Consider the following 19738-nt stretch of genomic DNA (forward strand, 5'->3'; position numbering starts at 1 on the left):
TGTGTGTGTGTGTGTGTGTGTGTGTGTGTGTGTCTGTGTGCGCGTGTGTGTGTGTGCACGTGTGCGTGCGTGCGTGCGTGCGTGTGTTGATACAATTTAAAAAAAACTTTAACTTGATTGGCCTGTTGGTACGGTCACACACTGCTGGACAGGCAAACATTTAGTCCCACTTTTAAACAACTGACAACCTTCATCCAAAAAGCTACCATATGCATCAACATAACTCCATGCCATGGTGGCACTGTTGCTTTTGCATACACAGGACATTGAGGAGTGAACAATACAACTTTATACTTCCTCATGAATAAATGGAAATATGAAGTCTGTTTGCTCTAGGAACAGAGAGGCAAAGGACTGCAAAGGAGAGCAGCCTGGGGCAAAGTAATGACAGCTGATGAATTAAAATTGTTTTCACATGACAAGGGGGGTAGTGTACGTGCACGCGCACGTGTGTGTGTGTGTGTGTGTGTTTGTCAGTGTATGTACATGCATTTATGTGTGTGTGTTTGTGTTTGTGTGTGTGTGTGTGTGTGTGTGTGTGTGTGTGTGTGTGTGTGTGTGTGTGTGTGTGTGTGTGTGCGTGTGTGTGTGTGTGTGTGTGTCACAGAACTCACTAAGCACAGAGCAGAAGATGGAGTGGTATAGAGAAAAAAGAGAGAACATGAGTGTGAAAGTAATGCTGTGACAGTTTTCAAGGTAAGGACGTGAACAAGGAAATGCCACTTCCCCCTTCAACTTTCAGACAAACACAGAGTACTTCACTGAGGGTTTGTGGAGTAATCACACGTGAAACATCGTAATCGGGTAAGCTTGCGTTTCATCCAAAGTTATCAGTGTGATTCAGAACTTTCGTGGTTTCTGATACTGTGCTCTGCGCTGTGTGTGGTTTCTGATACCGGGTTCTACGCGTGTTACAATGTGACATCATTCATATATTTTTTCACTCTGATGTTTTCTTGTGACATTTCAACTTAAGTATTGTAGTAATACTGTAGACGTTTGTAACATTTATGCCAGTGATATGCCTTGTTACTTAAGCACATGTCTTACCTTAAGAAACATTTCCTGGTAAAAGCTTTTATTAAGCGTCAGAGCAGGTACACTGAATATAAACTAAACTAAATGTTTACTGGAATACTTTCTATCATATGTTTATGGATTTAATGTTTTTGCATGTTGTTAGAATCATTGAGTGAAAGCAAAAGGGAACTAGACACAACACCTAAAAATGACAGTTTGACAGTTGGCTAAGAATTACCACATCTTTTTTTGCAGCAATAGAAGGGACTGAAGTTCAGACAGATGCTATCTACTGGCCTGACCCCTTAACTCACCTCAAGCAGAACTTCATTTGAATCAGATCTCGTCAGTCTAAAAATGTATGCCAATTAGTTTTAATAGCTTAATTTGAGAGTTAAGAGGAGACACAGAAGTCACATTTATTGAATGTATACACACTGGAAAATGTCCTCCAACAGAACAGTAGAGAATGAGTTGACCATGTCATATACTTACATTTTGCCTTTTCTTTCTCTTTCTCTCCTCTATATCATTGTAAGCATTTCATAAAGGATCCCAATTGATCTGCTTCAGTTGTAAAGGTCCTGAAGAGAGGGAGGCCAATCAATCTCCTGCTGAACTCCAAGGATGCTCCACTTTTGGAGCATCTCTGTCTTTGCCTTGGAGGCTTTTTGCCACCTCTCCTGTGCCCTCAGCCTGAATGGCACATGGGACATGTGGAAGGCTGAGCACAGCAAAGTGTACCCCAACCAGGTATGAATTACCTAAAGCATTACTCTCTACATTATGCACAACACCAGAGAGATTTATGTTATACTGTCTTTTGTCCCTGACGTGACATTTACATACATTTCAGGCCGAGGAGGCCCATAGAAAGTTGATTTGGGAGAAGACCGCTCAAGAGGTGCTGAGACACAACCAGGATGCCTCTCAAGGCCTACATTCCTTCATGTTAGGACTGAACCACCTTGCTGACTTGGTAGGTTATGGGTAAACCTGACGATTTACTTCAACTGCTAAAAACTGTATGTAATAGAGCTGCCATGAATTTGTCAATGATATTTCTAGTGGTAGCATGCATCACAAATGCCACTGTTTGGTAAAGTAGCTAACTTCTTATGAAGTTGTTTCTTGTAGTTGCTTCACTAAACCAGCAGAGGCTGTTTTTTTTTTTACAAATTTTGCAAAGCCTTCTGTTAAATGTCCCATCTATCTGTCATAGAATTAGAAAATAGAACAACAGACACAATCCATCAAAAAAGGGAATTGGGAAACTGGGAACTGGATTATCCATTTTTCTCTTTTCTAACCAATAATAAACTACTCTTACTAAAGATATATAAAACCTATTCACTAAACAGAAAATGTAATGGTTTCATAAAAAGTAAGGTAAGTCTTTCGGTTCTCCTCAATCTCAATCTGTCCAGACCACAGATGAAGCCAACAAAATGCTGAGCTGTTTAAAGCCAGAGGACCCCTCCCTCCATCGCAACATGACTTTCACCCCACTGATGGTTGGACCTCTTCCTGAGAAAGTGGACTGGGTCGAGAGGGGTCTGGTCAGTGCGGTGCAGAATCAGGTATAACCCACATACAACACGTTGCTTATGGATATTAGATCTGCTGTGCCCTGACCAATGAAGCAGTCCATTGCAAGTCAATGTGTGGTTCTTCATACAAGGACCTAACTTGCACTTCTACTGGTACTTAACTTGCATTTACAGCAGTTACATTCCTGCACTTTTTTTCTATTTCTTATGTAAAATAATATTTATTGTTACACAGGGTCTCTATTGCTCATAGCTTGATTGCTCTCTCCCTTGTAAGTCGCTTTAGACAAAAGTGTCTGCTAAATGACTAAATGGAATAAATGAAATTCAGCCTCCCTCTGATTTTCTGTCTTTAATAACACCTATTGGACATGTTTCCATTGAACATAAAAGCTTTTCAATGTGCTTAAGACATAGTTGATTACATAGTTGATGCACTTAGAGTAGGCCATAGTTGAGGTCAGTGTGATCTTTTGAGGCATTTGCGTCTGAAGGCTGGGGATAATCAGTAGTGTGGCACCAGCCTATCCAAGGCTGTGTCTCAGATAAAACACTCTTCCTGGAATTAGTTGTTTAGGCCATAACTCATAAACTAAAGCCTAGATGCTGTTAGTTCTAAAGTTGTGTTTTGAATGATGCCAACTCTGTAATAATTGTTCGGGAATTATTGTCAGAATCGTTTGGACTTGACACATTCCTTATATCTGAATCTACAGCTTAAAAGAAAAAAGAATAAACTACTACAATTCTTATCAAATACATTTTTTTATCAAATTCCTTGACTGTAACTATATGATTTTGGTCTAACATTGCTATTAAAAAAACTGATATAAATTTTATACAACCCAGTAATTTACAATACCAGGTTCTCAGAAATGAATGAAAGTCAATGTGGATCATTTGATGTATTTTTGTTTGTTCTTAATGCCAGTGTGTCCTCCCGGTGAGATATAATATACTGTGGTTCCAGATCAATAAATACCTACCTACTCTTGAAAAGGTTACATCCTGTGAAATCTGTTTGTTATTTTGTTGGTGTCATCTGCAGGGAACATGTGGTTCCTGCTGGGCATTCAGTTCTGCGGGTGCTCTGGAGGCCCAGATGAAGCACAGAACAGGCCAGCTGACTCCGCTTAGCCAACAGAACCTTGTGGACTGCAGCGTCGCCTATGGCAACCACGGCTGCAGGGGTGGCTACCTGAGCAAGTCCTTCATATACGTCATCCAAAACAAGGGCATCGACTCTGCGGGGTTCTACCCTTATGAGCAGAGGGTGAGTTAGAGTGAACAGTGACATCATGGCGTGGATGCTCTATTCACACATCTTCTATTTATCCCTGCTCCAGATAGTTATCAGTGTTTATCATGCTCTTGATTAGCTAAATCGGGTGTGTTCAGCTAATACAGAATGCCACTGACAAGTTCAGTCGGGTGTCAGAATAGAGAAAGATGCAGTCCGAGTAGAGGCACCCCAGTAGAGGGACTGAGAACCACTTCCAAAAACTATCCACTATTACTGAAGGACTTAATGAACTTGATAAACAGTGCTTGTATGTGTTATTGTCTGTAACAATATATGAGGTTAAAAAATATAGAAGATTCCAGGATGCAGAATGACTCTCCCACAGTGACAGTCTTTTGGCTTACACTGTCTTTCTGTGTCTTAAGGAGGGCAAATGTCGCTACTCCATCAGAGGCAGGGCAGGGTATTGTATGGGTTTCCGGATTCTTCCTGCAAGGAATGAGAAGGCCTTGCAGCAGACAGTTGCCAATATTGGCCCAGTGTCAGTAGGAATCAATGCTATGCTACCATCCTTCCATCACTACAGAGGAGGTAAAACTGCTACTGCTACTGTCCAGCACTAGATTTGGTCAACATCTCCATTCAAAAGTGTATCTCTCCAGCTACATTGATCATTAAAAAGAAACATTTAGCCCTTGTCTCACTGCTTTGCATTCCAGATCAATAAATACTTACCTATTCTTGAAAAGGTTACATCCTGTGAAATCTGTTTGTTATTTTGTCTGTTTGGTTCCCCAGGCATATACAGCGATTCACAGTGCAACCCAAAGATAACCAATCATGCTGTTCTGGTTGTGGGCTATGGCACTGAAAATGGACAGGACTACTGGCTGGTTAAGAACAGGTAGTCAATATATTTAAGCTGTTATTTGCTGAACATTATTCTTTTCATTTTGACATAGTTTATATCTCACTAAAGAATTAATGTGTGAATGAAACAGCTACAATCTGTGACAAAATATGATTTGCCAACAATACTGTGTAATAATATGCATTACAATGGCATGTAAATTATGCAAACTTTATCCATCACTGCATATTTTCACTAACTTGTGATTTTTGTCTATTCAGTTGGGGAACAGCCTGGGGAGAAAAGGGATATGTACGAATGGCCCGCAACAAAAACCAGTGTGGAATCTCTAACTTTGGCATTTTCCCAAAAGTCTGATGGTTTACTGTTGCCCTCCAAGACTTCCATGTAAACTCCATTATGTATTTTATGAAATATTTTTTTCAGTTACTGTTTTTACAATCTATAAATCTAAAAACTTATTTGTATTTTTTTTTATTTTACACTTAACTCTCAGTAAACCACATAATATGGCTATCAGTGATGTGTGGTGTGATTTTTGTTTATGAAAGTAGGCCTACATACAGGAATGCAGTTGCCTTATTTTGAATGTAATTGTGCCGATAAATCGGTGTTAAACGTGCTTGGATGGGGGAAATGTGGTTAACATGATGCGTTTCGACAGGAAAACAAGTGACAGGTGGTTGTGATCAGATCTAGATGATAGTAGCTATTATCTAGCCTGGATACCAGACCGAACTTAGCCCCGCCCACACATTTTTTGGTTGGGAAGTTCGGTCTGGCATTACTCCATTGAGGAGAAATTATCTGCGGACAGACATTGCCGTACCAATCAAATTCTCAAGGCGGGCTTTATACGATGATGGACAGATGATCAACAGTAACGTAACCAACCACGTCACAAAAAGGCGCTTGGTTTGAATTCGTTTACAACAAACATGGCTGCCGCTGGAGAGCTGAAATGTATAGATTCGAGTCCATTTAGACATTGACAGTGCATTCATTTTGAAAGAGGAACAAAGAAACGCGATCAAGGCATTTGTCAATCGAAAAGATGTTTTTGCCTTCCTTCCTACGGGATCCGGTAAAAGTTTAATTTATCAGCTGGCCCTGGTCACATACTACATTGTTCTGATTGGTTGTAGGTAACCAATTGAGCGAAGAGGCATTTTTTCTCCTTGTTCGGTTGAAACACGCCCCATAATCACAGCCCAATGGAGCGATATCAGACTCATATTCTGACTAGAATTATGAGTATGACATCGTCAGGCTAGCTATTATCTGCATCCGGCGAAAATGTTACACCTTTGGTTTGTAAGCGGCTATCTCACTTGCATTTTGAAAAAAGACTACAACTTATAGAAAACCCGTATCTACCACTATTTTGGTTTGAATAATGCATGGCTGTTGCCATTTTACTTTACCCCTTTAAACTTGTATGTAACAGTTGTCCTTGGTCACTGTTACAACTATGTCCCCGGCACCGCCACCTGCACTCACTGCATTTAGATGAGGCAGTAGATGAGTAAGGCAAGGGATGTGCTTGAATTAGTGACGTAAATATGGAGACGAGAGGTACCTATGTTGCATAGCCTTTAAATTAAAATAAAAGCAGTGACGTTTGCCGATGTTTTGCATCAAAGCAAAATGCTACATGGCATAACAAAACGTGTTACAACTGTACCCGGCCCCCTACTTCAAAACTGTACTGCGTGAATAAGAGCGGGGGCGCTATACTTTTCACATCACATCACCGAGGCAGTATACACTTGCTCTAGTTGTCTGGCAGTGGCAACAGTGACACATATTTCTACCTGTCCTCACACGGTGAGCAGGTGACTTCTTCTTGCAACCGGACATCCATTTCCCTGCCAAAGCTAAGTTTGCCGGGTAAGGTTATTTGGAGGGATCAGGGAATATTTATCTCTTCTCGCTTTATTCTGGTAATGCTATTCAAGGTTTAATACGAAATACTATTGACATAGCAAGTACATTAGCTAGTTTTGTGTTGGCTTAGTGACCCATCATAGCTATCTCGATAGTTAGCTAGCGATAGCTATCCTGATAAGTTACGTCTCACCGACGGCCAAGTAAATTATAAAAGGAGAATCGGTGAAAGAATTTCTTGAATTATCGGTTAATCACAAGTTATTGAGATACCTACTATATCTGCAAATCACCGGTATAGTTTATAACATACAGTTGTGTTTTGCAAACTGTTAATCAGATTTACCTAGCATGGTAAGCAGTTTGGATATACAACATATAACGTGTCGTTAAGTTAGGTGTCGTTAACTAAGTTTTAGCTAGCTAACTGTTGAAGCTGGATTTAACAGACCTGTTGCCTATGTTAGCCATCTTGCTACCTGTCAGCTGTCATATCCTAAACAGAACATGCTTAACTGTTGCAAATAGGTTGAACGCCAACTTGATTTATAGTCATGGTGATGGCTGTCGATTGCTAGCTGACTGATGAATAACCGAGCACTTTATTTTTAACAGTTTGACAGTTGTAATTTACCGGCAGCTGTCTTGGTTAGCTAGCCTTCGAGGTTGCTAGCCACATTATGTTAATTTTGCAAGTCGTGTTACGATAACAGAACACACTTCACACTAGTTATAAGCTATAGAAAAGCCAAGAACACTGCAGTCATACAATTCGCATTACCCTGACTGATGTTTTATTATTATTATTTTAAGTGAATTCGTCTCTGTTGAACACAGAAGGTAGATCACTGGTAGATCACTTAGATCAAGGTAGATCACTTCCGGATAGTCGCTTAGTTCATTGGCGTCACGTTGACATTAATATTGGTCACGTAAGACATTAATAGAACAAAAAGTTGTTGGCTTCTTGCCACTTCAAACAGAAGTGGTTCTGGCCTTTTCTCTTTAAAACAACGTTGAAACTTGATTTGATTAGTGTATAATGAAAATAGGAAGTCGTGTGTCAGGAATCCTGGAGTCAGCTTTGCATCCCAACCAGCTTATGAAGTCCAACAACCCCTTGTCAAGGGTGTTATCGCTATTGTGTTTGGAACAGTTGAGACATAGATCTTGATAGTTTTCATTTGCTGAACTGCTGTATAAAATTACACTGTTGTCATTGTATGATTTAAGTATTGACCATCAATTCTTCACCACTCCATCCAGTTGAGCTCAGGTGGTCCTGGCTGTCAGGATGACCACCCTCACCCATCGAGGCAAGCGTGCGGACACGTCAACGGTTGACAGGAACGATCTAGAGGATGAAGACACTCAGGGTGGGACTCACTCTGAGGAAGAGAATGACTATGACTCCAAGGCCCTTCGGCTGACGCTTATGGAGGAGATCTTGCTGTTGGGCCTTAAAGACAAAGAGGTACGGTCTGTGCAAGAATCTTTTAGTTATTGCTTCTTTTCATTTTGTCACTTGTTTTTGTAATAATAATAACAATGGAATAAAAAAACGTCATTTTTGGTCTTTCCCTCCGATGTTGTTTACCACCCGTGTTGCAGCATTTAGTTTGAAATAACAGCTACAGTGTTCTTGCTTTGACAGACTGAGGTTACCTTAGATTATCACTCTAAGAATGATTTCCCCCCCCTATTAGCTTTTACAGGGCTATAAGAATCTCAGCTTTCAGTTAAGAAATCTGGAGAGAATGTGTGCCTGCGTGTGTGTCTGCGTGTGTGTGTACTCTATTGTGTAAAGAAAAGCAGTTTCATGTTTAACTCCATTGAGGGACCAAACTGGTCTAACAGGTAGAGTACGTCAGATGCTTACCTGAAGGACTTCTCAAATCTTACATATTCTCATTCTTTGGCCTGTGCCACATATAAGGCTGAGACATCACAATGTTTTATCTTCTTGAGTGTGGGATCAATGTTAGACGTTGTCAGGTTGTGAAAATCAGGGTCGTTCACAAGGCCCTGGGAAACTCTCCTTTGATTTGGTAGTGTTCCGCTACACTTTGACATAGTTTAGTTAGCTTGCAATGATATCCCTAATCTCTTCCTAAGGTCACTGTGCAACTTAATGCAGACAAACAAAACCCATATCGTTTATTCTCAGACAGATCTTACCCTTCATTCTGCCATATCTTGTCATATGCATGTAGAAAGTAGACTGACAGGGTAGAGTAATATCAAAATATTTGACACAACTATGAATCTGCATAGTTTTGATTATTGTGACATCGGAGATAAACGCTGACATAACCAAAGAATTACAAGAAACGTCCAAACGTCTTCCTCGGTTTCTTCGTCATTTCTGCCATGATGTCCATACAGAGAATACTGCACTAGCTTCCTCTTATATGTAGCGCATGGGTCTAGTTGTTGTTGCATGATGTGGCACCATAAAGCATTACACACCAGGTGTGCTGTGGCAGTGGCACAGACAACATTCTCCGTATTACAAGACAGTGTACCACCATAATTATTTTGAAGCTGTTATTTTAGAGTAAAATTATTGCATAATGTTACTTTAACAGACAGGAAATGTGAATGAAGTAAGAATCCAAAGTGATGTACACAAACAGGTTGCGTGAGTATACAGTGTGAAGCATTTGCTAGAGGGTCAGTAGAAAAGGTTAAGAAGACACTTATCAGTCCAAGCATGTTAATTAGGCCTGTCATATACCTCAAGGCAGCCAGATAGAACTGGCCATGCAACATGCCTTTTGTATCCTTAGCTGGGTTTCCATCCAACTGCTTTATCCTAATTTTGAGCATTCAAATAGTGAGCAGAAATGGCTGAAATTCACATACGAAGAAATTGAATTGCTGGCAGGGGCTGGATTATCTCTCAATTCACATAGGTAAAATTAAAGGTTGATGAAAACAGGTTTATTTGCATCAACATGAGGTTTTAATCTGGATTCAGGATTTAATGACATGGTTTCGTTAATGTTGCCCAAGAAGACCACCTCAAGTTTTGAACCCATAGCTGTTCATAACTCCTCCTGTGATAGTAGAGATATCGTTTTAAAGTTGCCTATCAAAGCTGATGGAATCACAGACAGAGTTCCATGCCAATTTTTTTATGAATGCGCTAAGAATATGGGAATTCATTGGATGTAAACCCAGCTTCTGTGTTCTACTTGCTTATGCATCCTCGTCTGCTGTTTCAGGGCTATACGTCGTTCTGGAACGACAGCATCTCTTCTGGGCTGCGGGGCGGCATCATCATTGAGCTGGCCATCAGAGGGCGCATTTATCTGGAGCCAACTACCATGAGGAAGAAGAGCCTCCTGAACCGCAAGGTTCTCTATCACACTCTTTCTCTCTCTCTCTCTCAAACTCACACACACACACACACACACACACATACACGATACTGTTTAAGCCCCTCTCTGATCTCTGAACTGAACCACACTCAAAGCGTCAATCTAACTGGTTTTCATTCCAGCCATGCAATATCACAGCTAATTTAAAACATTTAATCAACCAGTATTATCAGATTTGACCAGGTGTAATGCTTCTCAAAGTATGTATTGTTTGCACACACAAATATAAAAGGAACATGTCACTATACTGCAGCATCAAGAGACGCCAGTGTTTAGAACTTAGTTCTTGTTAACGGGGTAATGCCCATTGGCGGTGTCTGATGCACATTTATTTATTTTTCTTGAGAAGCAGGTCTATAGAAATGGCTTGGTTTTCAATTAAATCCATTGATTTACCGTCTTCAACTATTTGAGCCAGATTTTATAGCAATATGGGTTTACAACATGACTTTTCTTTTCTTAGCAACTGTTACCACTAGTAAACAAAACTAGTGGCTAAATTTGACAAACGAAAGGCTAAATTACCTGCCCAGCAGAAAACAGCGGACTTCAGCATCACTTTGAAAACCTTTGTCCCTCATCACTGATTTCCATCTGGGAAAGACCACACCAAATTGTCCCTGTTCTTCTACCGTCGTCTGTCCCGATCTCGTTGTGCTTAGTTCGCACTTTCGCTTCTTTGACAACGAGGATTCATGCTCCCTTGCTTTTTCTTGTGATAAAAAATTATCCCCCATTTCACAAAATGTGGGTTCTTGAACTTCCAAGCCATCACCAGCAACCACCGATCCCTCCTCTTTCCTGTTCTTAGTTTTCCCGGCCAAGAACACATGAAAGGCGCTCTGTAGAGCCATTTTTGTTTTGTCTGTTTTGGGCTACTAGCTTGGGACTTGTTTTAACCGTTTTGACTGGATCACTGTTAATGGGTGCTTCAGAGTGTTTGGTGCATTCTGTGATGCTCAGCCGAACACTGCTGGCAGTGGGTGTTGGCCTTGAGAGAAATTCACAAAGCAGGATCACAAAGTAATTCAGAGAGCAGCGCTCCAAATTTCGTATGCAAACACAAGGACAATACATTTTAAAAATCTATCTGTGTTTCTTCCATTGTTAAGCTTGGAACTGTTGCTTAATAAAGAGTAGTTTTCACCGTTTCGACCAGCTGGCAGTGGGTGTTGGCCTTGAGAGTAATTCACAAACAGGATCTATCCAAGCTTTTACTGTTAAATAAGGTGCGGCTCAGCTTGGCGTCACTAAGTAGTTACGGGCAGGCAGCTGTAAAACGTGAGTGTGGCTTTTACTGCAACAAGCCGGTGACTCTGAATATACACATTAATTCAACTGACATCACTCTTCACACGTTTACACCATATATGTTTTTCTACCACTTGGTCTGAATGAAAACCCACAAGTGCAGGCTGAGGTTTTGGTTAACCTATTGTGTTAAGATATCCTGGAAGAATTTTGCTGTCTACACACATCTCATAATGTGCATAGGTCACAACATGCAGGCTGATGATCACATCTGAGCCCACTGCTGTACAACACACACACACACACAATCACACACACACACACGTACCCATAATATGCGCCCCATATTATGTTTGTATGGTGTTTGTTTGCGTCTTTTTTATTGCATCGCTTTGTCTTCTATCAGAAAACGCACACTCAGAATTATCTGTATTTGACCTAAGACGTACGTCTACCAGTAAGATTAACAAAGGTTTCATACCAATGCATTATCAGATGTGTGTGTGTAACTGTGTGTGTGTCTGTGCAGTGTGTACTAACAGATATGAAAGAACAAGATGTATCTAGTTATGATGACCGTCATAATGGATCAGGGTGGTGACCTCCATTGGCTACAGTGTGGCTTAGAGCCTGGTGAACATGTAGGGATTGGAGGAAGAAAAGTGATGGGCTCTAAACTGAAGACCACAGACCTCTAACTCATAACATCAGACCCTAAGAGCGCCCACTGAAGTATCACTTTCCATTTATTGCTCAAAATATCCTTTTACGTATGATGACGACAAAGAAGTCCCCATGGGCAGCAGGTAATAAGCAGGCAGTCGGAGTAAAGTTGGTTCAGCAAGCGGGCGCCATGTTATTTCCTTGTGTGTCAGAGCACTTGGCGTCAGATGAGGTCATACTGTAGGTCACCACACTTGCGACATCACTGAGAAAGCCAACACCTTTTTTAGTATCGTATAATGGTTAAGTAAACTTGAACTGAAGTTTGGTGTCTTAATACAGCAATCTACATATACACATCCTTTTCCCTGGTGTCTGTATGTGTTTGATTTGACGTAAGATGAGGTCATACTACAGGTCACCACACTTGCGACATCACTGTGAAAGCCTTCAGCTGTTCAAACTATTTTTGTGTCGTATAATGGTAAAGTAAACATGAACTGAAGTTTGGTGTCTTAACACAGCATTGTACATATACACATCCTTTTCCCCAGCGTCTGTGTGTGTTTAATTTGACACGCAAACCCAGTGTGATTGCGACAGCAGGTGTACATTTGTTTGGCTTAGGCGTGTGTTTGCTGTGTGTGTGTCTGTGTGTGTCAGAGAGCGTCAGAGAGAGAGAGAAAATGTGTGTGTGTGTGTAAAGGTGCCACTGTGTCCTGTTTCAGGTGTTGGTGCGGTCAGAGGCTCCCACGGGGGACGTGCTGCTGGATGAAGCCCTGAAGCACATCAAAGCCACGCAGCCCCCCGAGGGTGTGGCCAGCTGGATCCAGTTACTGACAGGTCGGTCGAGCCCTCGCAGGGAAATACCAGTCTTGTGTTCCTCTTCAAAGGAACATTTCACAGCCTTATCACAGAGACCTGGCAGACATGCATCAGAGAGAATTACCTGACACACTTTACCCAAGAGGCCTGCTTCTCCCGAACTATTAAGCCATGCGGTCATCAGAAAGAAAGACCTACCACATAGTAATCAAACATCTTTCAGCCCTCTAATAAGACACAATGGTGTGTTCATGAGAAACTGGGAAGCGGGAAAGTTCAGACCTCCAAGTGGGAGAATAAACCTGAACACCTGTCTAACTCGGAACATCCCACTCAGAAAGTGAGACGTTTTTGAGAGCTCCGAGAAGTAGAGCGACGTCACTCGACATGGCATGTTTGTGGTGACTGATAAAAAAAATGCACTTGCTCTGCGCACAAATAAGTCACTTCATTGTTTTTCTGGGTTGTATTCATTAGCACAGGGGATTGTGAGGTTAAACGATACTCAGCAGTTTACTTTTGTGTAACTAACATAATGTCAACCTTCTGAGTAGTTAGCCTACTTTACGTTACCTAACTGTCAATATTGTTGCCTGTTTGTTGTCATTATGTGAACATTCTCAACTCGGAAGTGGGATGTTTCGAAATGGGAACTTTCCCAATTCCCAGCTGCCTGAACACACGATAAACTTGTTTTGTGTGCCCCGTAAAGAAAATGTCCTGCCAAGATGTGGAAGCTCTACTTGCTGCCCACATCTGTTTCTTTGGGAATTGGGATCAATTGTGAATCTTCCAATATAAATGGGAAGATTCATAATTGATCATAGATTCTTGGCTGGCTAGGAGGTCAAACTTTACCAGACTAGACTCAATTCAGATCCAACCTCTCATTATCATTACTAGTAGTGCAGTGCTCCTGAGATTTAATGTAATATTCATCAGTGTATTAGTTAGTTATTTTGTGGTCATGGAATGATTTGAATAAAGCTCAATATGTGACATTAAGGTAGCCATTGTTTAATCTACTTCCTCTTCTCTGTGTGTCTTGGAACAATACTGTACATTGTTGCTTTACAAACATCTGGTTTGGTCAGCATTGGTGCTTTAAAACTATGTGAATGTGAGTCAAAAACGCAATAGTATAAAATATACAACAGTATGAGTGTAGATACTGCTCTTGTACATTTGTCTGTTCCACATGCTGACTTGTGCTCCTGATGTGTCCGTCCCCTGCCAGGCGAGACGTGGAACCCCATGAGGATGCACTTCCAGATGCGGAACGTGCGCGAGCGTCTGGCCAAGAGCCTGGTGGAGAAGGGCGTGCTGACCACCGAGAAGCAGAACTTCCTGCTCTTCGACATGACCACGCACCCGCTGAGCAACACCAGCCATAAGGAGCAGCTGGTGGTGCGGATCCAGGAAAGCCTGCTGGAGCGCTGGGCCGGCGAGCCCCAGCGACTGGCCCGCCGGGTCCTGGCGCTGCTGGTGCTGGCCCACGCCTCAGACGTGCTTGACGGGAGCCTGAGCACGCTGTCGGACGAGCAGTACGAGATGGCCACAACGCGCTCCAAGGCCGTGCTGGAGAGCGAGCCCAACACACAGGCGGGCAAGAGCTCCTCGCCTGCCGATGAGGTGATCTGGGCCGTCTTGGCCGCTTCCAACATCTGAGGAGGGATCTCTGCATGTGTGGGTGTGTGTGGGGAAGTGGTAGTTGAAGTGGCTTTTCCCTTCCCAAAACGTAACTCCAAGTGGCAATGCACTCCTGCACTCTGTTTGGCTGCGGGTCTACCAATGTCTTGGTAGTGCTCATCCAGGAGATGAAGCTACCAGAAGAGGAGAATGAAGGATTGAGAGGTGTGTTTGTGGGTTTTTTTTTTTTTTTTAAATGAGGTAATTTATTTTTCTATTCATGATCTGGGGTCTTGGGGGTCCTTTCAGCTCTGAAGAATGTACCAATGTAAAGCTTTTATATTTCTGCACCATTATAGACTGTATATAGGTAAAGCTTTTCTAGGGGCCTTTTGTATGATTATTATTCTGTTTACTACATTATATTTATGTTGAGGGCAAAGTCACTTTCCTCATCGTACGAATCACTCCCCAGCTGGAGATGACGTGGATCATAACTAGTACTGTCGTTTTGTATCAACAATCCAGCATTTTTTTTTTTTTTCTGTCAAACCCTGTCTAAACAGAAACAAAAAAAGATGAACACCAATGTCACACTTATAACAGATCTACTGGAAGAGATATTACATTTGTGAAAAATGTTTTTTTGGGGCTTTAGATACATGCATCTTCTCTTGTTTTCAAAGGAAGGCAGAACAAGCTGTGTTTGGCATAAATACTTAACAGCTACATGACAACTTGGGACACTTAAAAGCTGAATGCTCTGCATGTCTGATTCTTTCAAAGTCAGTAAAGCTTGTATTTTGGAATGTCACTAGCATTCTCACAACAGCTTGCCTCGTCATTCTAGAATATTAAGTTGGCTCTGATATCACTGGGTCCTTGGGCATTGAAATGTAGAGACCATGGTGGCACCATTTTCACAAGTTAAAACCATTATGAAGGTAGTCATGTGGCAGACAATTCAGGGCATAGAAATGTCAATCTGAACAGGAATAAGTTCCAGAATGACAGGCCATGAAACTAAACTAACCTCACACGCTTGTCAGTTATCCCATTGACAGAATACCCTAAACAGTGCAGTTATAAGGAAATAACCCTCAATGAAGTGGCGTCGATTGGCCTTAGCTGCTCATGTTACAGCCACGCATGTAGGTCACTATACACTCTGGCATTCTGCTGGAAGGGGTGCAAGACTGAAAGGTGTCTGGTGTAATCAAATCGGATCACATTGATCTGCTGCATGGGCCACGCTCACCCACATGAAAACCTGACATACTGATAAGAATAAGGCTGACTGCCACATTAGCAGGAAATTAAAATCAACCCTGCATTGAGGAGATGAACAGAACGAAGTGTGGTGTAAGCTGCAGTGACAAGTACACCTGACCACAGGAATTGCCAATAAAAATATTTATTCAATACATTTCCCAAAAAAAAAACCCACAAAAACAAAAGGTTAGTCAATATAAAAGCCATTTTCTTTAAGCTCACATTATTGGGTAACAGGGGTAGAGGGCAATTCCACACGCATTGCCGTTGTTCCTCGCAATCTTGATGTAGCCCTTTTCACCATAGTGTTTGCTCCAGCTGTCGAAGGAAAGCAAGAGGTTTCAAACATTTTAAATCACTATAGAATGCGGCAGCTTTGTGGCAATTCAGACAGGGACAGGTAAACTGCCTCAGACCTCCCCCTAGAGAGCACAGTAAACAGTCTACTTCAAATGTCTAGAAAGGAAGAGGCCCACAGACCTGTTTTTAACCAGCCAGTAGTCATGTCCCTTTTGGGTGCCATAGCCAACTAGCAGCACTCCATGGTTAACATCTTTGGAACACATTGGATCCCTGTACACTCCTGCAAAACACATACCAAGGAACCCCCAGGATTGACTGTAGGAGGATATAGTTGCAGAAATGGAAAATAGTATTCACAATTATGTTTTCATTAGTGCATCACCATTTCAAATTTGACTAATCCACCATCCATTACAAACAGAACTTACCACTGCGGTAAAAAATGAACGTCAGCCGAGAGGCATCAATAGCAACAGCAATTGGACCGATGTGGGCGACAGCCTCCAACAGTGCCTGTTCATCCCCCTTTGGCAGGCATTTGTAGCTGGTGCAGTTAGCAGCTCGGTAGCGGGGGCTATAATGGCACTGGCCTTGCTATTTAGGAGAAGGGGGAGGCAGGGGATACAAACAGTTCAACAGCATCTGTAGTCAAGACTGGACATGATTAAATAAGGCATTTTTGTTGGAGCACCATTACACTGAAAGGGGAAAAAAACAAATAGTCATTGAACCTCAAGATGTTTTGCGACTCCTATTTTACATATGGATAAGACCGATAAGTGTGTGTGTGTGTGGGGGGGGGGGGGGGGGGGGGGGGGCGCAGACAAAAAATGGAACCTACTCTGTCCTCATATGGATAGTCCTTCTCTGATTCAATGCCTTGATTGTCGATCACATAGTGGAAGGCATTGGTCATGAAGCCACCGTGACAACCGGAAGTCCTGTACTTTGTAGCACAATCTACCAGGTTCTGGGCACTCAGGGACACTAAAGTTCCAGTGGTCTTCTTCAGCTGCCCCTCCAAAGCTCCTACAGCACTGAAGGCCCAGCAGGAACCACATCTTCCCTAAAAAAAAAAAAAACAGCACAGAAGAAAAGCAGTCAATTCAATGTCAAGTCTGTTCAGAGGACCGAGTCCACAAAACACATTACAAACCTGCATCTTTACTTCAGTCACCAAACCTTTCACCCTACAATCCACAGACTCCGGCACGGACCTCTGAAGAGGCCAAGGCCGGTTACGTGGGCCTAGTTCCAGTTCCTGAGGTTCCAGAGTGCTGGTCAGCATGTAAATGATCTCCTCTGGGGCCTATTGCAGAACAGAAGAGCACCATCAAAAAATCCCAGCCGTCTGGATTTGAATTAAAAATACCATTTTCATAGTAAACTGTGGTCCAAAGATGCATTTTACCAGGTCACCCATATGATTCATGCCCAGCTTGTATGTGTGTATGCCAAGGGAAGCCTCCACATTATGTTCCTTAATCATATTGAAATAGTCCTCCCAAATTCTGCGCCTTTTAAACTCCTCAATCTGTGGACAAGAAACAAGTTTAAATGATCATGGCGAAGTTCAACTATACGCCATAGCCAAAGACAAGCACAGGAAGTCAGATTAGGACGAGATACTTGAGGCATCCATGCTTCCTTTACTCACCTGGTCAATAGCCCACTTTAATTATAATGGCATTTGGAAGACAAATATGATATTTGAATGCATTAACATATTTAAATAAAATGAACTCCTGGTTTGACAATCCTTTACATCTTGTATATTATGCTTGTTTAAAATACCTATAGTTGCTTTACTCATTTTCAATGGACAGGCCTACCTTGTGACGATAGACTTTCCCATGAGTGTTCTTCCAAACCATCCAATGTTCGTCCAGATTAGGATCAATCAGGGCCACTGCGGTTCCGCAGAACAAGGCAACCAACAAGCTCCCCAACATGTTGAACCTGAATCTGGAATCATTTTGAAAGTGATTACTACAAGGCAGTGCAACTTACTGAAACTAACTTACAGAAACTCAAAATCAAACAGATAGAGTTGACGCCACAAAAGCCAGTCATCCAATTCCAATGTAGGCCTAATTGCCTACTACAGAGACCTAATATGTAGCTACATCACTGCGAAAAATAAAAAAACGGTTAGTAACCGTAATTATTGTTGCAAATATATTAAAAATAAACCTCCGGTTTCTCATTTGAGAAAGACACAATAGCTCACCTTTCTATCGAGCGCAGAAGCCCACGAGGAATCTGTGTGCTGGAGCCACTTTTATCATAGATGCGATCTGCCATTTACGATAATGGAGACTTCAAAACGCACCTGTGTCTGGCGTCCATCTGTTGCGCAGGTGAGAAGGATTATGGCGCTTCGAACAACTACACTGATTGGCTAGTTTATGTGTGATATCAGTGATTTCTTTTAATGTTTCGATGAAAGTCCTGCGTGCGTATGTGTTGGCATGACATGTAAATCAGTGTTTCTATTAGCTGTGTTACGGGAATTAAAAATACCTTTCAAGGGAGGAGTTGTTAACAGCTACGGATCAAAACGTAAGGTTGTCAGGGCAACTTTAATGTAAACGCCTGATAACATTGGAACAAATGCGAATTAATGCACAATGGTTTCCACCAACCATTTCGCATTATAGGTTACCCTATACAAATGGTGAGTTAGACTAGTCCACCCCCTCCATGTCAACACTCTATAGGAGATTGTATGCTAATTGCAAGCGTTTACAGTAAAGGTGTTTTACTCGAATGGTCAAAATGAGCATTAAAAAGCAAGATGGGCGACCTTGGACGATTTTAAACAGTAGGCCCTACACTGTGGCGCTTGTGAAATATATTTATCAAAACAACATTTTACCCAAACGTGGCGTGTTGAGCCATTTTCAACCCACAGAATGCCTAAAATGCCTGAAACTGTAAAAAGTCATTTTGTTCATTTTAACACCAGCATTGGTGTGTTTAATCACAGCACAGGCATATACGGTAAGTAAGTTTACAGCTCAAAAAGAAACAAAAAAGGTGTGCACTACCTCTTTATCAGAACGACAGACTGTATGTAAAGTTGACACTGCAGTGATATTGTACATAGATTATGAGTCAGTATAGCTACAGCATAGTTGAACATGTCACCTCGAAACAGTATGAAAATGTGTGCAACGGGTTTGAGGTCACCTTACGTTTTCTCTCGTTTGGTGGGTGTGTCAGAGGTGTTACCCAATCAACAGCGACGGCTATACAAACCCTACCGTGTTGACAAAAAAGCACTGCACAATCCAACTAAAGTCCTTTATTCAAGGTAAGAATAAAATGTTAGCCCCGAACGTTCTTCTAAAATAACGCAAAGAATGTCCATCTCAGCTGCCCTTGTGTTACACAACAGGATGTTAAATAACAGTTTTCCTACATTTTGTCGGGGCTGAACGCAGCCCTGACGAAAACGTAGGTAATGAACGTTCTACTTTTCAAACGTGTCACTGCAGTATCTAATGAACACCAGCAGAGGGCAGTGTACGCGACTTTAGTTAAATAGGGTGTGTAACATTTTCAAAAGAAAAGTGTTGATGACGATTCTATATACACAGTCATTGATGTCACCTAAAATGTGATGTATCCGGAAAACCAGTTTAGTCATGTGAAATGATGACGTTGGGTAAAATGATGATATGTTTGGGTAAAATGTTGTTTTGATGTACGTCTATTTCACAAGAGCCACAGTGTATATTTTTTTTTGGAGTGTGCCCTGATGTGGACAACTGTACTGATTTGTGTTTTGATACGCCAGTGTAATTTCATAACCTTGGCTGCATTACGGATATATTCT

The 19738-nt window shown here is 41.7% G+C and overlaps 3 protein-coding genes across 6 annotated transcripts; 2 read left to right on the forward strand and 1 right to left on the reverse strand.

Moving 5' to 3' along the window:
* Window positions 1-599: 599 nt before the first annotated feature.
* ctss1 (cathepsin S, ortholog 1) lies at window positions 600-5429 on the forward strand. 2 transcript variants are annotated; one of them, XM_031586744.2, is made up of 8 exons: window positions 600-804; window positions 1560-1773; window positions 1877-1999; window positions 2448-2600; window positions 3619-3843; window positions 4239-4404; window positions 4612-4717; window positions 4945-5429. In XM_031586744.2, the coding sequence occupies exons 2-8, from the start codon at window positions 1648-1650 to the stop codon at window positions 5039-5041; spliced, it is 996 nt and encodes a 331-aa protein (XP_031442604.1). In that variant the 5' UTR covers window positions 600-804; window positions 1560-1647; the 3' UTR covers window positions 5042-5429. The 2 variants fall into 2 exon arrangements, with proteins under 2 accessions (XP_031442604.1, XP_012684956.1); XM_012829502.3 differs by lacking the exon at window positions 600-804 and adding an exon at window positions 879-1379.
* A 990-nt stretch (window positions 5430-6419) lies between these two features.
* golph3l (golgi phosphoprotein 3-like) lies at window positions 6420-15136 on the forward strand. 2 transcript variants are annotated; one of them, XM_031586746.2, is made up of 5 exons: window positions 6420-6627; window positions 7838-8045; window positions 9799-9930; window positions 12597-12711; window positions 13931-15136. In XM_031586746.2, exons 2-5 carry the CDS (start codon window positions 7866-7868, stop codon window positions 14359-14361), a joined length of 858 nt encoding a protein of 285 aa, XP_031442606.1. In that variant the 5' UTR covers window positions 6420-6627; window positions 7838-7865; the 3' UTR covers window positions 14362-15136. The 2 variants fall into 2 exon arrangements, with proteins under 2 accessions (XP_031442606.1, XP_012684971.1); XM_012829517.3 differs by having other exon boundaries at window positions 6421-6574.
* A 584-nt stretch (window positions 15137-15720) lies between these two features.
* On the reverse strand, window positions 15721-18263 carry LOC105902024 (cathepsin S-like). Of its 2 annotated transcripts, none has more exons than XM_012829540.3 (8): window positions 18128-18263; window positions 17730-17862; window positions 17309-17431; window positions 17054-17206; window positions 16739-16963; window positions 16326-16491; window positions 16075-16177; window positions 15721-15912 (listed from the first exon to the last, which is right to left on the reverse strand). In XM_012829540.3, the coding sequence occupies exons 1-8, from the start codon at window positions 18199-18201 to the stop codon at window positions 15813-15815; spliced, it is 1077 nt and encodes a 358-aa protein (XP_012684994.2). In that variant the 5' UTR covers window positions 18202-18263; the 3' UTR covers window positions 15721-15812. The 2 variants fall into 2 exon arrangements, with proteins under 2 accessions (XP_012684994.2, XP_031442599.1); XM_031586739.1 differs by having other exon boundaries at window positions 15820-15912; window positions 16075-16212.
* Window positions 18264-19738: the final 1475 nt, after the last annotated feature.

The sequence above is a fragment of the Clupea harengus genome, chromosome 19, assembly GCF_900700415.2.
Source record: "Clupea harengus chromosome 19, Ch_v2.0.2, whole genome shotgun sequence".
Lineage (NCBI taxonomy): Eukaryota > Metazoa > Chordata > Actinopteri > Clupeiformes > Clupeidae > Clupea > Clupea harengus.

What these genes read in the sequence shown, in the direction of transcription:
- golph3l (XM_031586746.2), top strand. Translation starts at nt 7,866, where the DNA reads ATGACCACCCTCACCCATCGAGGCAAGCGTGCGGACACGTCAACGGTT. An exon ending in TGGGCCTTAAAGACAAAGAG is followed by an intron (nt 8,046 to 9,798) that starts GTACGGTCTGTG and finishes CTGCTGTTTCAG; the next exon opens with GGCTATACGTCGTTCTGGAA. An exon ending in AGAGCCTCCTGAACCGCAAG is followed by an intron (nt 9,931 to 12,596) that starts GTTCTCTATCAC and finishes GTCCTGTTTCAG; the next exon opens with GTGTTGGTGCGGTCAGAGGC.
- ctss1 (XM_031586744.2), top strand. Translation starts at nt 1,648, where the DNA reads ATGCTCCACTTTTGGAGCATCTCTGTCTTTGCCTTGGAGGCTTTTTGC. An exon ending in TCTACCCTTATGAGCAGAGG is followed by an intron (nt 3,844 to 4,238) that starts GTGAGTTAGAGT and finishes CTGTGTCTTAAG; the next exon opens with GAGGGCAAATGTCGCTACTC. An exon ending in TACTGGCTGGTTAAGAACAG is followed by an intron (nt 4,718 to 4,944) that starts GTAGTCAATATA and finishes TTGTCTATTCAG; the next exon opens with TTGGGGAACAGCCTGGGGAG.
- LOC105902024 (XM_012829540.3), bottom strand. Translation starts at nt 18,201, where the DNA reads ATGGCAGATCGCATCTATGATAAAAGTGGCTCCAGCACACAGATTCCT. An exon ending in TGAATCATATGGGTGACCTG is followed by an intron (nt 17,207 to 17,308) that starts GTAAAATGCATC and finishes GTTCTGCAATAG; the next exon opens with GCCCCAGAGGAGATCATTTA. An exon ending in GTTCATTTTTTACCGCAGTG is followed by an intron (nt 16,178 to 16,325) that starts GTAAGTTCTGTT and finishes TGTGTTTTGCAG; the next exon opens with GAGTGTACAGGGATCCAATG.